Source organism: Peromyscus eremicus, chromosome 5 (assembly GCF_949786415.1).
Source record: "Peromyscus eremicus chromosome 5, PerEre_H2_v1, whole genome shotgun sequence".
In the NCBI taxonomy this organism is placed as follows: Eukaryota; Metazoa; Chordata; class Mammalia; order Rodentia; family Cricetidae; genus Peromyscus; species Peromyscus eremicus.
Window position 1 is genome coordinate 124,591,014 of NC_081420.1, and position 13,568 is coordinate 124,604,581.

Sequence of the window (13,568 nt, forward strand, 5' to 3'; positions counted from 1 at the left end):
CGCTCCCCTCCTCCCTCCTCGCATCCCCGGCCCCGCGCGCGCCCAGCAGAAGCGGGGCTGTTGTGTGCGTGCGTGCGAGTGAGTGAGTGTGTGCATATTTTTTTTCTCTTTTCTTTCTCTCTCACTATTTTTTTTTTCTGTCTCTCTCGCGCGCTCTCCTCTCTCTCTCTTTTTTTTTTTTTTTTTTTTTTTTGCGAAGAAACAGCAGCGCCGCCGCCGCTCCGCCGAGGCGCTGCGCCCCCCGGGGGGAGGCGGAGGAGGCGGGCAGCGGCGGAGGGAGGGAAGCGGGGAGGGGGCGCCGCGCTGGGAGGGAGGCAGCGCGCACCGTGCAGCCGGGCCGGGCGGGAGGCATGGCGGGGCCCCCGGCCCTACCCCCGCCGGAGACGGCGGCGGCCGCCACCACGGCGGCCGCCGCCTCGTCGTCCGCCGCTTCCCCGCACTACCAAGAGTGGATTCTGGACACCATCGACTCGCTGCGCTCGCGCAAGGCGCGGCCGGACCTGGAGCGCATCTGCCGGATGGTGCGGCGGCGGCACGGCCCGGAGCCCGAGCGCACGCGCGCGGAGCTCGAGAAACTGATCCAGCAGCGCGCCGTGCTTCGGGTCAGCTACAAGGGGAGCATCTCGTACCGCAACGCGGCGCGCGTCCAGCCGCCCCGCCGCGGAGCCACCCCGCCCGCCCCGCCGCGCGTCCCCCGCGGGGGCCCCGCCGCGCCGCCGCCCACGCCCGCCCCGCCGCCCGCGCCCGTCGCCGCCCCGACCCGGGCGCCCCGCGCGGCCGCCGCCACAGCGCCCCCTTCTCCCGGCCCCGCGCAGCCGGGTCCCCGGGCGCAGCGGGCCGCGCCCCTAGCCGCGCCGCCACCAGCGCCCGCCGCGCCCCCGGCCGCGGCGCCCCCAGCCGGCCCGCGCCGAGCACCGCCGCCCGCCGTCGCCGCCCGGGAGCCGCCGCCGCCGGCGCCGCCACAGCAGCAGCAGCCGCCACCGCCGCAGCCACAGCCGCCGCCGGAGGGGGGCGCGGCGCGAGCGGGCGGCCCGGCGCGGCCCGTGAGCCTGCGGGAAGTCGTGCGCTACCTCGGGGGCAGCGGCGGCGCCAGCGGCCGCCTTACTCGCGGCCGCGTGCAGGGGCTGCTGGAAGAAGAGGCGGCGCGGGGCCGTCTGGAGCGCACCCGCCTGGGAGCGCTCGCGCTGCCCCGCGGAGACAGGCCGGGACGGGCGCCGCCGGCCGGTAGCGCACGCGCGGCGCGGAGCAAGGTGAGCGCACCGGGCAGGTGCGGGCGAAGTTGGCGGGGACTAGAGTCCCGGGAGGGAGCGGGACCTCAGGTGGCCGGGGTTCGTCCACGATCCCCGCGGACTCGGAACGCGGTGATCTTGGTCAGTGACCCGATCTGCCGGAGCCTCAGTTTCCTCGGCTGTAAACCGAGAATTGCTGACAGTAGCGACCCCTGGGGGTTGTTGAGCGAGTTTAGTAAGACTTGGCTATTGAGGGCTTTATTAACCCAGAGCCTGGCACGGAAGCGACAGCATAAAAGTTACTCCGTGTTGTTGTGGCGTCGGACACTGGCCTCCATCCGGGACTAGAAGAGCTCTAACTCTGCCTGCTTCTTTCTCTGGCCCCAGAGAGGTGGAGAAGAGCGGGTCTTTGAGAAAGAAGAGGAAGACGATGATGAAGATGAGGAGGAGGAGGAGGAGGAGGACAATGTATCAGAGGGCTCAGAAGTGCCTGAGAGTGACCGACCCGCAGGTGCTCAGCACCACCAGATTAATGGAGAGCGGGGCCCTCAGAGTGCTAAGGAGAGGGTCAAGGAGTGGTCGCCCTGTGGACCCTACCCGAGCCAGGATGAAGGGCGGGGACCAGCACCTGGCAGCTGCACACGCCAGGTGTTCTCGATGACAGCTATGAATAAAGAAGGGGGATCAGGTAAGGACCCCTTTGGGTCGGGCAGCGCAGAGCAGGGAGCTGTGAACCCCAGCCTAGAGCTGCCCCCTGCTTTTCCTTCTCAGCTTGTGTTGCGGCTGCTCCGGATTCTCCATCTCCTGTGCCTTTGCCCCCAGGAAAACCAGCCCTACCTGGGGCTGATGGGACACCTTTTAGCTGTCCGTAAGTTGAGGCAGTAGGGACGTTGGGATTAGCGCCTGGGTGTATTGGACAATCGGAGCTGATCCATGGTCACTGTTGCTCTCCATTCTGATGCAGTCCTGGGCGCAAAGAAAAGCCAACCGACCCAGTGGAGTGGACGGTCATGGATGTGGTGGAATACTTCACTGAGGCAGGCTTCCCAGAGCAGGCCACTGCTTTTCAAGAGCAGGTGAGTTCCCAGCCCGGGACTACACGTGTCTGTACGCACACAGGGCCTCACAGGTGTCCACTGACCCTGTCCTTTCTGTCCTGCCCAGGAAATTGATGGCAAGTCTTTGTTGCTCATGCAACGGACAGATGTGCTGACTGGCCTGTCCATCCGCCTGGGCCCAGCCCTGAAGATTTACGAGCACCACATCAAGGTCCTTCAGCAAGGCCACTTTGAGGATGAAGACCCTGACGGTTTCCTAGGCTGAGCGCCAGCCTTGCCCCTTCCCCAGCCAGTCCAGATCTCACCCGCAGGACCCCCATAGTCCAGGAACTGGACATGGGGGTACCCTCAACCTTCCTAACAGACTTCAGTTACCCAAAAGGGGTACCCTCCTCCATTTCCCCTTTTTCTCACGCCCCTACCTTAGTACATCCCCTCTCCACAGCAGTGGAGTGTGGGGTAGGCGGACTTGGTTGGCTCATTCACAGGGGCCACCTTTTCTCCCCAAACCAGGACACTTTTGAAAAAAAAAAACCAGGGGAGCTTCCTGTGGCCCCCAAACCCTCTTCAGTTCAGCCAGATGTATCTTATATAAGTGTTTTGTTCTGCCTATCCATCCTGGTGGTGGGTTTTCCTCATTCTCCCCCATGCCTTCCCCCACCCTGACCTCTGGCCTCTGGAGAGCAGGTGAGGTAAGGGACCTTGGGTCCTCCGGCTCTTCCCTTTCTGTCTGTCCATCGTTGCTCCACCTGGCTGTATTGCTTTTTAATATTGCACCGAAGGTTTTTTAAATAAAACTTTAAAAAAAAAAGAGTCCTTTTTCTGAATGGAGGCAGGAGGTGCTAAGAACCTTGGAGAGTTTAATGTGAGAAGTTTTTTGGGGAGGAAGGAAGACCAGTGATGGCTTTCCTCGGCCGGCTCCAGTAGGGTGGCCCTGGCCAAGCATGCAGAATGCTTTGCTTCCATCCCCAACAGTGCTAAAAGGAAGTGGTGTTGACAGCACACCTGTTATCCTCAGCACTTGAGATAAGACGAAGAATCAGGAATTCAAGGCTAGCCTTAGCTACATAGTTCAAGGCCAGCCTATGCTACATGCAGTCCTGTTTCAAAAAAATATGACTCTAGGACCAGAATAGTTCCTTTGTCTTCTGTCCTCTCGTGCCTGCTCAAGTGTTTGTTGAGTGACTAACAGTTCACCACACACTTGCTGAGCGTTTTGTTTCCTCTGTAGTTTAATGAAGCAGACGTCATAAAAACTCATTTTATAAAACAGGACGACTGCCTTTGACACAGTCAAGGTGTGAGGGTCACACAGGACAGTGTCACCTGTTGCTGCTTTACTGCGAGCCTTGTAATTAATGTATTTGGCTTCCTAGCCGCACTTAAATCCCGGTCTTTGCACGTGGCTAGGAATCCAGTCTCCAAGTGTCAGAGGTGTGTTCTGGAACCGGGGCAGGCATACTGGAACAAAGGAGACAATGGGAAAAGCCAGGTCATCTGTCTGATAATCTTTATTGTAGAAGTAACTGCTGTTCACGAGTCTCTGGTAGACTCACATGCAGATCCCAGCTCCATCAGTGAAGAGTCAGATCCTGGGGGTCACCGGCTGGGGTGGAGCCTAGGCCTCTCGGTAACTGCACTCATGGGTTCCTAACATGTTAGGAACCCCTTCCCCTCCAGCCCAGTCAACGGCCTGGGAGAGAAAAGGCTGCCACCAGGCGGGTCTGGGGCTCCGCCCTTGGCATCGCCCTGCCCCGCGCGCCGGGTGCCCGCCGAGCTTCGTGCGCGGTGCAGGCCCAGGCTGCGCGGCCCTCCGCGTGCTCAAATTCAAAAGAGGCAAAAGCCCCGCGGGGCGGCGCCGGTAGAGACGTCGAGGCCGGGCCGAGTGGGTCGTGGCTGCGCTCACTGCCCCGGCCGATCGACCCCAGGTGTGCTGCGTTCCCGGGACGCCGCGGAGGCTGGAGGAGTCTGCGGTGGACGCTGATGGCTGCGGAGCCCTGGGTCGCTGGGTCGCTGGCCCTGGGCCCTGGAGAAGCACCGCCTTCGGACGAATTGGGACCCGGGCCGCCGCCCTACGGAGACCCCTCGTGGTCACCCGCCAGGAGACCCGAGGCCTCAGCGGAGCAGGAGCCCCTGCGGGCACAGCAGCTGATGGAAGCCCCAGCCTCCGCGTCTTCCCAGGAGCCACTGACTGTGGAGCTCCGGCCGGCCCAGGCTCGCCTCCCACTGGACTCCATGTTCAGCCCTATCACTGACCAGCTCCGTTACCTGCTCAGGAAGGCGGATGACTTTCAAAGCTACTTGTTCTACAGGTGATCCTGTACAGGGGCCTAGGTTCCAGGACAGGATAGGCTGTGCAGCTCACACAAAGGCCGAAAACTGAACTCGGGGTCCAGAGACAGTACTCAAGGCCAGCTGATTAGAAATACACTTTACTAGTGTGCCGAGGGCTGTGGAGAACTGAGAGGCAGGGCCAGGCAATGTGTAGGTTTGGGATACCAAGTCTGTCTTCCAGAATTTTGGTTTTGGTTGGTTATTTGGCAGATTTTTCTTTCTTTCTTTTTTAGATAGGATCTCATCACATCCTAATTGATGACCCTCCCGACTCAGGCTACTGAGTACTTCCTTCCAAATTTGAAATGCTGGCTTAGATTTTTTTTTTTTTTAAACCTGTGAAAGTCAGCTAAACAAAATATCTGCATCACCTCTGGCCAGAGAACTTACAATGTGAGAAGCCACCCTCCACTCCCAAAGAAAAATGCAATTTCCAGACCAGGGGAAAAGGACTGTGGTGTCTGTAGGAGGCTGGCTTAAATCTCAGCTTTCTGATTATCACTCAGCAGAACTTGGAGAGAACTAAGTTGCATGTCCCCCAAACACACTGGGGATGGAAACCAGGCCCTTGTGCTAGGCAAGCGTTGGACCACAGAGCTGCATTCCCAGCCCAGGTGTCAGCATTTTAACAAATTTCCACATGAGTGATGCAGGTGGTTCTGAAAGACGGGAGAAAGACTTAACCCTGTGGGGAAGGGGTCCTGTCTTATGCTGAGCACAGACTCAAGCTTTACCCGTGTGAGCCCTAGACTCTACCACTGACTTCCTCTCCCAGTCCCTTTTTATGTTTAATTTTTGGGTGCTGGGGATGGAACCCAGGGCTCTGCACGTGCTAGTCAAGCGCTCTGACCATTAAGCCACAGCACTGGGGGAATTCTGTAATGGGTTCAGCCAGAGATACAGGTGGAAGAGTAAGCATGGGACACCTGGGGATGGAGGGAAGGTGATGCCACGTGAAAGCCCCTTTCTCCCTTCAGCAGGGACCGAGTACAGAAGGAACAGCTAGCCAAGGCCATGCCCACCTTCCTAACAATGTGTGAGCCTTACTTCCTGTACCTTGAGGCTGCTGCAAGGAGCATCCCTCCCATCTATGGAGCCCTGCAGGAGCTGGTCCGGAAGGGGGTGTGTACAGGAGCTGTCTTACCAGGCCCCTTTCTCCTTTGGACTCTGCCTAGGGGTAGGAGGGTTGCTTCTGGCCGACCATCTGAGGTCATGAAGTCCCACCTTCCACAGCTGTTGGAGATCTCTCAGCAGCTAACGCTGCGCTTGGAACAGTTAGTTCTCATGTATGCCTCCTTCGGGTTCGTGGACCTGGAGGAAACCAACCCTTTGAGGTAAGGGGCAGGAAATGAGTCTGGGGGTGGCGGAGGCCAGGGCTCAGCTTGCTGTCTACTCTCTTATCTCCTGCTAGCATCTCCTGCTTCTTCTGCGGGAGGTTCTCCATTAGCCCTTCCCACGATGTGTCCATCTTCCGATACTGCACCCCAGCTGCGTACACTGCCAGTCATTTCCCGAGATACCTCTACAAGAAGATGCGCTGGAACCTAGAGACCACCACAGAGGCCAGCAGCCAGGGACAAGACTCCCACGTGGATTAGTGAGTTTCCTTGTCAAAATCAAAATCTTTCCCCTCCTATGCTGAATGTCAGGTTGAACCTTTACACCACCAACAAAGAGTGAAAAACAAGACAGGAAACAGAACACGTTTTGAGGTGCTGGGATAAAACCCAGGACCTTGCATATACTAACTAGGCCAGCACTGTACACCACTGAGCTTCACCTCCTACCTTTGGTTTTCTTAACTCCACCTTCCCATTAAAATAAAAATACTCATCTTCAGATTAGGCCACCAGGGAGGGAAGCCCTCAGCATTGAGCCACATTGAGAACATCAGGCAACTTCTGATGGACTTGAACCTCACCTCCAGAATTAAAGCCCTCAGCAGAAAAACTTAAGGAATTGCTTTTCTTTCTCATTTCTCCCTCTCAGCTACTTCTTATGTTATCGCGATACATGGGAGGATGCAGGCCAGGGTCCAGCCAATTCGTGCCCCCAAATCCAGAAACTCTGGTCCATCGGCCGGTGGATACCCCTAGGACCAGCAGAGGATGACCTTGATTCATGGTAGGATCCCAGTAATGGTGATGTAGGCTTGAGGTCGGAGGGAGGGCGGGACAGAACCCCACCAAGGACTGGATCTCGGGGAACATTCAGCTTCCACTGGTAGCAGGTATCGCGTTTTACTGTGCCCTGAAGGGTGCTTTATGCAGACCAAACAGCAGTTCATAGAGGTGTGGAACCAGTCCATTTTACAAAGAAGAAAACATGTTTTCAGAGTGGATAAGTCACTCTCCCAGGAAGCTAGTAAAGTGATTAGCAGCCTCAACTTGTCAAGAGAGGAAACACTTTCCCTTAGGGTGTCCCCCACCCCTAACTGGAAGCCCCTCCCAGCCTTGAGGAGCAGGGGTGCTCAAGTCCAGGCTTGTCTCCGGTCCCCCAGGATTTTGTGCCCGCAGCCACCCGGGGACTACCAGCAGCTACTAACCATCGGCTTCGAGGAGCCGTCGCATGTGCTGGCCACCGACCTGCTGGTACAGATCCTCACGGGCCAGGTAGGCCCCACCCGGCCCCCCAGCGCACCCGGGCCCTCGGCTTGGGCTGCCCCGGCATCCTGAGCCCCAGGAGAAGACGCCAGCCCCGGCTTGATAACCCCAAACTCCAGGCAGGAACAGAGGCGGGCTGCACTCAGTACGCCGCGGCATGGGCCACCGAACACCAAGTGCAGACACACTTTTCTGTTAATAAAAGGTCAGAGGTTCTATGTCTCCTGTGAGCACTGCGTCCCTCCCCTGGGGGCGGGTAGGTCCCGCCCACCGAGGGGCCTTCTGGGAAGTGTAGTCCAAAGGCCTCAGCGAGAGAGCCGCGCATGCGCAGAAGCACATGAGTCAAAGAGGGAAGTAGCGGCTCTCGTCAGCAACCGGAACCCAGAAAACAAGTTTCTGGTGGCAGGAAAATTCTAGGCCCACTGGAGGAGGACTTAGAACTACGCCCGTTTTTTTAACCCGGAAGTGATTCCTATCCAGGGTTAAAAAAAAAAAAAAAAAAAAAAACCCACAACTACATTTCCCGATGTGCCCTAGGAAACTAGGGGGGTGGATATCAGTTTGCAGAGTGGAGTCGGACTTTCTTCCAGCTTTTGGGGTGCCCGAGTCGAGCTGATTGTTGTCCCACGAAGAGTCTGGAGTACAGGCTAGCAGTCCTGGGGTCTCTCAGCCTCACATCAGTCTTGGGCTGGCGAGGAGGCTCTAGCCGAGAGAAATGAACGCCTGCTCTGCGCGATGCTCTAGGTTCGGAATCTGGGTCTTCTGAGTGAAACTGGTCCCCGCATAGGAATGGGGTTCTTCCTCCTCCCCTGGGTCACTCTGAGAGGTCGATATTTGGATCCTAAAATTTTCACAGAGTCAGAATGTGAGACCCAGAATTATTGAGGCCCAGAACCATGCCTTTGTGGTTTTTGATTTTTTGAGAGTAATTTTTTGCCTGGTGGTGTGGCGCACGCCTTTAATCTCAGCACTAGGGAGGCAGAGGCAGGTGGATCTCTGTGAGTTTGAGGCCAGCCTGAACTACAAAGCAAGTTCCAGAACAGTCAGGGCTGTTACACAGAGAAACCCTGTCTCAAAAAACAAAAGAGTAATTTTTATTAGCCGGGCATAGTAGCATACACCTTTAATCATAGCACTCGGGGAAACCAAGGCAGGGGGGGTCTCTTTGAGTTTGAGGCCAGCCTAGTCTACATAGTGAGTTCCGGGATGTCAGGGCTATGTAAAGAGACCCTATCTCTCTCTCTCAAAAAAAAAAAAAATTTTTTTATTATATGTGAGTTTTCCCTGCTTGCCCAAGGAGGCCAGAAGAGGGCATCGATACACTGGGACTGGAATTACAGTTGTCAGCCTCCGTGTGGGTGCAAGAAACTGAACAAGGGTCCTCTCGAAGAGCCTCCAGGCCTCTTACCAGCAAGGCCGTCTTGCCAGCACTTTTTTCTTTTTTTTAAATCCAGTCTTAGTATATAGCCCAGGCTGGCCTTTTCTTCCAGCCTGGGCCTCCAGAGTGTGCCACCATGCCTTAGGCGTCAGTAAGTCAGCTGATAACACCTGGTACATACTAATATAAACCTGTTTGAAACAGATGTGACAAGTGAGCTGACTCCAGGTTACACACCAAACCCAAACTCTTGCGGAGAGGCCTCTGCTAACACCAATGACTGCATAATGTTTTACTCCACAGCTCGGATCAGAATATCCAAGACTGTTCTGATTCCTCCTAGTATTGACTGGAGCAGCTGCTGTGCTATTCACATCGTCCCTCCCAGCACACAATTGGGGGCTCACCACCATTTGTAACTCCAGTTGTAGGGGATCCAATGCCCTTCTTTTGGCTTCTGCATTCACACGGGTAGTACACAGACATACTGCAAGGGAATTTATACTTATCATACAGATAAATATAAATACTGATGTCAGGGTTTGGGGGTGTGGTTGAACTTAGCATGCACAAGGCTCTAGGTTTGATCCCCAGCACTACAGAAGAGTTGGCTGAGCACAGTGGTACATGCACACCTGTGATCCCAGCACTCAGGAGCCGGGAGCTGGAGGATTGCTGTAAGCTGGAGGCCAGCCTTGCTTAATAAAACGGAGCTGTTTGTCATGTACTTGTCACACAAGCTCAGTTTGAATACTGGAACCCACCTAAAGATGGAGAGAATTGACCCCAAAACGTTGTCCTCTGACCACCACACATATGTAGTAGCATGTCACCCCCCCATCATACACTTACACAATAATAAATATGCCATGTATGAGGGCACATACCTTTAATCTCAGCGCTTGAGAGGCAGAGTCAATTAGATCTTTGTGAGTTCTAAGCCAGCCAGGACTACATAGTGTGGGAGGGAGCACTGGAGAGAGAGCCCAGCAGTTAAGAACACTGGCTGCTCTTCCAGAAGACCAAGATTCAGTTCCCAGCACTCGCATTGTGATTGACAACCATCTACAGCTCCAGTTCCACAGCACTGAACACCCTTCCCACGGTACCAGACATGCACGAGTACACAGACATACATGCAGGCAGAACACTCACAAGTTTTAATTTAAAAAACAAGGTGGACAGCTTCTGAGGAACATCCGAGGTTGACCTTTGGCCTCCACACACAGATGTGTGCACTCACAGGAACTCACACAGACACACCACACCCACCAAAGAGCAGCTTGTGATTCCATTTGCCACCTTTGTGGCTCTCCACTGCCTTCCCATCAGTCCCAAGGTCACAGTCAAGCATTCAGCAATGTAGACTCTGGAGGGGTCCTTCTGGGGCTGACATCATATGGACCTTTCACTTATTTATTTGTTGCCATTTCATTAGTCACTTGCTGTAAGCTGGAGGTCAGCCTGGTTAGCACAGTGAGACTCGGGGGCCAGAACTGACAAGTCAGAAATTTAAACCATAATGCTAGTATTTAATTATTTGTGTCAGCGTGTGTTATTGTGGACAGGCCATGGCATATGTGTGGTGGCTGGAAGAGAACTCTGGGTGTCAGCCCTGGTCTTCCTCCTTGTTTTACACAAGCTGTCGTGTGCTGTGTGTGTGCAGACTAGCTGCCCTCAAGTTTCCAGGGATTCTCTTGTCTCTGCCTCTCACTTCCTAGTAAGGACCTGCAGGACTTTGCATACACCATGGCTTTTTATGGGGATTCTGGGGATCTGAATTCAGATCATCAGGCGGGCATGACAAATGTTTTACCCACTGAGACACCTCCTCAGCCCCTCAATTTATTATTTATATATTTTTTGAGACAGGGTATCATATAGCCAGACTGGCCTCAAGCTCTCTATGTAGCTGAGGATGGCCTTGAACTTCTGTCTGCTCCAACCTCTGCAATTACAGGTTTGCACTGAGGTCTATGTGTTGCCAGGCAAGCACCGAATGAGCTCTACAACAGCTGTACAGTGTTCTGAGGTCCCACTTTTTCCAGTCCTAGCCACTTCTGAGAAGCTGCTGAACTACGCTGACAGTATGTGAATTATACAGATACCGTTTTCTCAGACCGTTGAGTGCTTACCAGAAGTTGAGCACAGTTTGCAGTGTGCCAGCCACTAGTCACTCCCACTTGCATTTCCCCTCTCCCGCAACAGGAGATCACTATGTAGACCAGGCTGACCTTGAACTCAGATCTGCCTGTCTCCAATTGCTAAGTTCTGCATACCAGCCCCACTTGAATAATTTTAAGTTTTTTTTAAACCTGGTATGATGACACAGGCCTTGAATCCCAACACTTAGGAAGCAGAAACAGGAAGATCACAGGTTCAAAGCAATCCTGATCCACATAGCCAGCCAGGGTTATATAGTGAGTCCCTATCTCAAAAGATTTTTAAAGGAGGAAGAGGTTCCTAAATAGTAAAAATCAGTAGTTTTGTTTTAGCTCAAACCCAGGGCCAGGCAAATGCTCAAGTTTTGTTTTTTAATTAAAGAATTTTTGTTGTTGTTTTTTCGAGACAGGGTTTCTCTGTGTAGTTTTGGTGCCTGTCCTGGATCTCGCTCTGTGGACCAGGCTGGCCTCAAACTCACAGAGATCCTCCTGGCTCTGCCTCCTGAGTGCTGGGATTAAAGGTATGTGCTACCACAGCCCAGCAAGGATTTATTTATTTATTTATTTTTAAATTTATTATGTATTCAGTGTTCCAGCATGTATGCCTACATGCCAGAAGAGGGCACCAGATCTCATCCTAGATGGTTGTGAGCCACCATGTGGTTGCTGGGAATTGAACTCAGGACCTCTGGAACAGCAGCTGGTGCTCTTAACCTCTGAGCCATCTCTCCAGCCCCAGGATTTTTTTATTTTTAAAAATTATATATGTGGCCAGGCATGGTGGCACACACCTTTAATACCAGCACTCAGGAGGCAGAGGCAGGAAGATCTCTGTGAGTTCAAGGCCAGCCTGGTCTACATAGTTTTAGGACAGCCAGGACTATATAGAGGAGAGAGCCTGTCTTAAAAATATATGTGTGTGTGTGTGTGTGTGTGTGTGTGCGTGCGTGCGTGTGTGTGTGTGTGTGTGTGTGTGTGTGCCACCACTGCCTGGCAGAGTAGCAAAACTCTTAACTTTAGAGCCAACTCTCCAGTCCTGAGCTTTCTCTTTTAGAGGCTGGAAAGATGGCTCTGTGGTTAAGAGGACCTTGCTATCCTTGCAGAGGACCCAGGTTCAGTTCCCACCACCCGCCTCTGGTAGTTCATAACTGTAACTCCAGCTCTAGGGGATCCAACACCCTCTCTAGACTCCAGGAGCATCTGTATATCTGCACTCTCACACACATACCCCTACAAACACACACACACACACACACACACACACACACACAAAATTAAAAATAAATAAATAAATAAATAAATCTTGTGGCTGGAGAGAGGGCTCAGAAATTAAGAGTATTTTTGGAGGACCAAGGTTCAGTTCCCAGCACTCACACAGTCCCTCACAACCATCAATAACTTTAGTTTCAGGGGATCTGGTGTCCTCTTCCTGCTTTTGCAGGCACTACACATAAGTGGCACACACACACACACACACAGGCTATCAAAACACTTATACACACAACATAAATATCCTTGACCACAGAGAGAATTTGAGGCCAATATGGGCCATATGAAACCATGGCTTTAGAAGAAGCAAGACAGGGTGGACGGAATACCCACCAGGCGCTTGGCCCCTCATCGCTACCATTACTACTTTTCTTTATTAAAAAAAAATTATCTTTACAGCCAGGTGGTGGTGGCACATACCTTTAATCCTAGCACTCGGAGGCAGAGGCAGGTGGATCTCTGTGGGTTTGAGACCAGCCTGGTCTACAGAGTGAGTTCCAGGATTGCCAAGGCTACAAAGAGAAACCCTGTCTCAAAAAAAAAAAAAAAAAAAAAGGAAAAGAAAGAAAGAAATGTATCTTTATTTTAATTTATGTGAGTATGTATGCGTTTTGTGTGAATGTATGCCATGTATGTTCAGGTGCTCCCGGAGGCCAGAGAGGATGACTGATCCCCTGGAGCTGGAGTTACAAGTAGTTATGGACCTCTCATGTGGATGCTGGGAACTGAACTCAGGTTATTTACAAAGCAAGCACTCTTTACCCTGAATCGTCTTCCCAGCCCACCACTGGTATTTTTCACTATTGTTTATTTCCCTAGAGCAGGGACAATTGCACAGCACCTCTTCCTAGCAGCGCCCTTGAGCACAGGACGCCTTTGGCGCCAATAAAAGCTGAGATCTGGAGACCCAAAGTGGAGTCTGTGGGCCGGTGCGCAACATTTTGCACTCTCACCACCAGGGGGCAGTAGGGCCCCGGCCTCCAGTCCCGGGTTAGCAGGCAGCCGGGAACAGAGACCAGAGCGCATTTCGAATTTCAACATTCCGATGCGATCCTCTGGTGGCTTTCCTGGGAGTCCTTCACCTGCCCAGCTCCCGCTCCACCCAGACTAAGGAGGTTCCGGTAGAAAAGAGCTTGCAAAAAAGCCCAGGAAGTAAGGGGGGGGGCTTTATTTTGTGTCTCACTCACAGGTTTTGCGGGTGGTTGTTAGTTTTCCAGTGAAGACTAAACAATTTTAATGGAGAAAGGTGGTTAATTCCATAGTCAGTATCAAGGATGGGCAGGATTTCAAGTTGCCATTGAAGAGAGCTGGCTCCTCCCTCTCCAGGCCTTCTGCTGATCCGGAGGGTAACTCTACCCTGGTTCTTTAAAGGGTTTGTCACTTCTGGACGAGTGTCCCAGCCTTCGCAGCCCTCAGGGTCTGCGCTCCTACTACGGAAAAGAGGAGAGAAAGGCCACTGTCAGGGGCAAGAGCTATACCCAGGCGTGTGGGGATGAGACAGTTTGTGCTCCAGGCCCCCAGCTCCTCTTCACTCT

At 53.6% G+C, this 13,568-nt stretch overlaps 2 protein-coding genes across 3 annotated transcripts; both read left to right on the forward strand.

Annotated features, from left to right (window-relative positions):
* The first annotated feature begins 350 nt into the window (after positions 1-350).
* Positions 351-3,091, forward strand: Samd1 (sterile alpha motif domain containing 1). Its single transcript, XM_059262656.1, has 5 exons — positions 351-1,250; positions 1,617-1,917; positions 2,001-2,097; positions 2,194-2,305; positions 2,394-3,091. Exons 1-5 carry the CDS (start codon positions 351-353, stop codon positions 2,550-2,552), a joined length of 1,569 nt encoding a protein of 522 aa, XP_059118639.1. The 3' UTR covers positions 2,553-3,091.
* A 1,020-nt stretch (positions 3,092-4,111) lies between these two features.
* C5H19orf67 (chromosome 5 C19orf67 homolog) lies at positions 4,112-7,439 on the forward strand. Of its 2 annotated transcripts, none has more exons than XM_059262659.1 (6): positions 4,112-4,599; positions 5,602-5,743; positions 5,855-5,955; positions 6,033-6,218; positions 6,611-6,745; positions 7,122-7,439. In XM_059262659.1, exons 1-6 carry the CDS (start codon positions 4,271-4,273, stop codon positions 7,294-7,296), a joined length of 1,068 nt encoding a protein of 355 aa, XP_059118642.1. In that variant the 5' UTR covers positions 4,112-4,270; the 3' UTR covers positions 7,297-7,439. The 2 variants fall into 2 exon arrangements, with proteins under 2 accessions (XP_059118642.1, XP_059118641.1); XM_059262658.1 differs by having other exon boundaries at positions 4,113-4,599; positions 5,599-5,743.
* The last annotated feature ends 6,129 nt before the right edge of the window (positions 7,440-13,568 follow it).

Excerpts from the sequence above, each read along its gene's own strand:
- Samd1 (XM_059262656.1), top strand. The coding sequence starts at position 351 with ATGGCGGGGCCCCCGGCCCTACCCCCGCCGGAGACGGCGGCGGCCGCC. Across the intron at positions 1,251-1,616 it reads CACGCGCGGCGCGGAGCAAG|AGAGGTGGAGAAGAGCGGGT; the intron begins GTGAGCGCACCG and ends CTCTGGCCCCAG. Across the intron at positions 1,918-2,000 it reads GAATAAAGAAGGGGGATCAG|CTTGTGTTGCGGCTGCTCCG; the intron begins GTAAGGACCCCT and ends TTTCCTTCTCAG.
- C5H19orf67 (XM_059262658.1), top strand. The coding sequence starts at position 4,271 with ATGGCTGCGGAGCCCTGGGTCGCTGGGTCGCTGGCCCTGGGCCCTGGA. Across the intron at positions 4,600-5,598 it reads CAAAGCTACTTGTTCTACAG|CAGGGACCGAGTACAGAAGG; the intron begins GTGATCCTGTAC and ends TTCTCCCTTCAG. Across the intron at positions 6,219-6,610 it reads CAAGACTCCCACGTGGATTA|CTACTTCTTATGTTATCGCG; the intron begins GTGAGTTTCCTT and ends TCTCCCTCTCAG.